The 1,472-nt window shown below is 38.1% G+C and overlaps 1 protein-coding gene across 1 annotated transcript; it reads right to left on the reverse strand.

The window, feature by feature from the left end:
• Positions 1-279: 279 nt before the first annotated feature.
• On the reverse strand, positions 280-1,259 carry LOC112405326 (olfactory receptor 13C3-like). Its single transcript, XM_024753680.1, is given in 2 exon segments — positions 280-896; positions 899-1,259. Coding segments are annotated over 2 exon segments (978 nt in total).
• Positions 1,260-1,472: the final 213 nt, after the last annotated feature.

Raw genomic sequence — 1,472 nt, forward strand, 5'->3', positions numbered from 1 at the left:
GTTTTCTACTACATTTCTGTACAGTACACCAGAAACACTCATTTCAGATACCACCTGGGATGAGACTTTAATGAAATTCATTGTACTTGTGAGATCTGAAAACACAGGAAGCTGAGTTTATAGCAAACTACAGTTCTCAGTAATTCCAGCTGAGTAAGGTAGTGAAGGGAAAAATAAAAATATCTCTGCTTAACCATGGTTTCCTCAAAGCTTCTTAGTGATTTAGCTATAAGTCCATCTTTGTGCCTATTACACAAAGATCTGCATTTTCTGAAATACTTATTGGATAGGTTTTCGGTTTAGCAAGTATTTTACAGCTGCTTTTACATCCTTATTCCTCAAGCTATAGATCATAGGATTTAGCATAGGTGTCACTACACCGTACAACAGGGAAATGAGCTTGTCAGAAGTTTGCAACTTGTTTTCTCCAGGCAGTTCTTGAGACGTGGGTTTGGCATACATAAAGAAGATGGTATCATAAAATATAATTACCACAGTCAGATATGCTGAACAGGTGGAAAAAGCCTTGCATCTTCCTGTGGCTGAGTTCATTCTCGAGATGGTGTAGAGGCTGAACATGTAGGAGAAAAAAATGACCAGCAATGGAAGAATTAGAAATGCCATATTTGACATTGTCATGGTGATAATACTGAGGGATATATCAGCACAAGCAAGCTTGAGAACAGCTAATATTTCACATGGGAAATTATTGATAACATTATTCTCACAGAAAGGCAATCACATGGCAAGAGATGTTTGCACAACTGAGTTGATTCCACCAGACAGCCATGACACAGAAGCCACCAGTACATACACCACCTTGCTCATGACGACGGGGTATCTCAGAGGGTTACAGACGGCCACGTAGCAGTCAAAAGCCATCATGCCAAGGAGCAACATTCTGTTGACCCCATTGCAAATCCTAAGAACATTTGCACTGCACATCCAGAGAAGGAAATGTTCCTTTTTTTGAAATTAAGCTCATCCAGAAAAGAGAGGTTTCCCAGGAAGAAGTACACTGGGGTGTGAAGATGGGAAACAAAGATGCTTGCTATTATCAGAACACCGTTGCCAATTAGAATTACTAGATACATAATTAGAATTAGAACAAACTTAACTATATCAATCTTTGGGTATCCAGAAAGACCCAGAAGAAGAAATTCTAGCACAAATGTCTGGTTAATTTTATCCATGTCATCCACTTTCAGTATGTCAAAGGAAGATCTAATATAAAATATATTCACTGCCAAGAAACACATGTTACATGTTACATATTACCTGAACAACTGATTTTTTAAGAATGAATTATAAGGAGTGTTTGCTTGAAACTCTGACATCCAGCTATCTTCAACAATGTGTATGACTAGAATACAATAAAACTGGGAAGGATGGAAGTACCTATGCCCATTGCCAATATGTGAAGATCTACCTATGATCAAGCAAACACAGAAGTAACCTTTCTTGCCGTTGAA

This window comes from Neophocaena asiaeorientalis, unplaced genomic scaffold, assembly GCF_003031525.2.
Source record: "Neophocaena asiaeorientalis asiaeorientalis breed wild unplaced genomic scaffold, Neophocaena_asiaeorientalis_V1.1 scaffold342, whole genome shotgun sequence".
Lineage (NCBI taxonomy): Eukaryota > Metazoa > Chordata > Mammalia > Artiodactyla > Phocoenidae > Neophocaena > Neophocaena asiaeorientalis.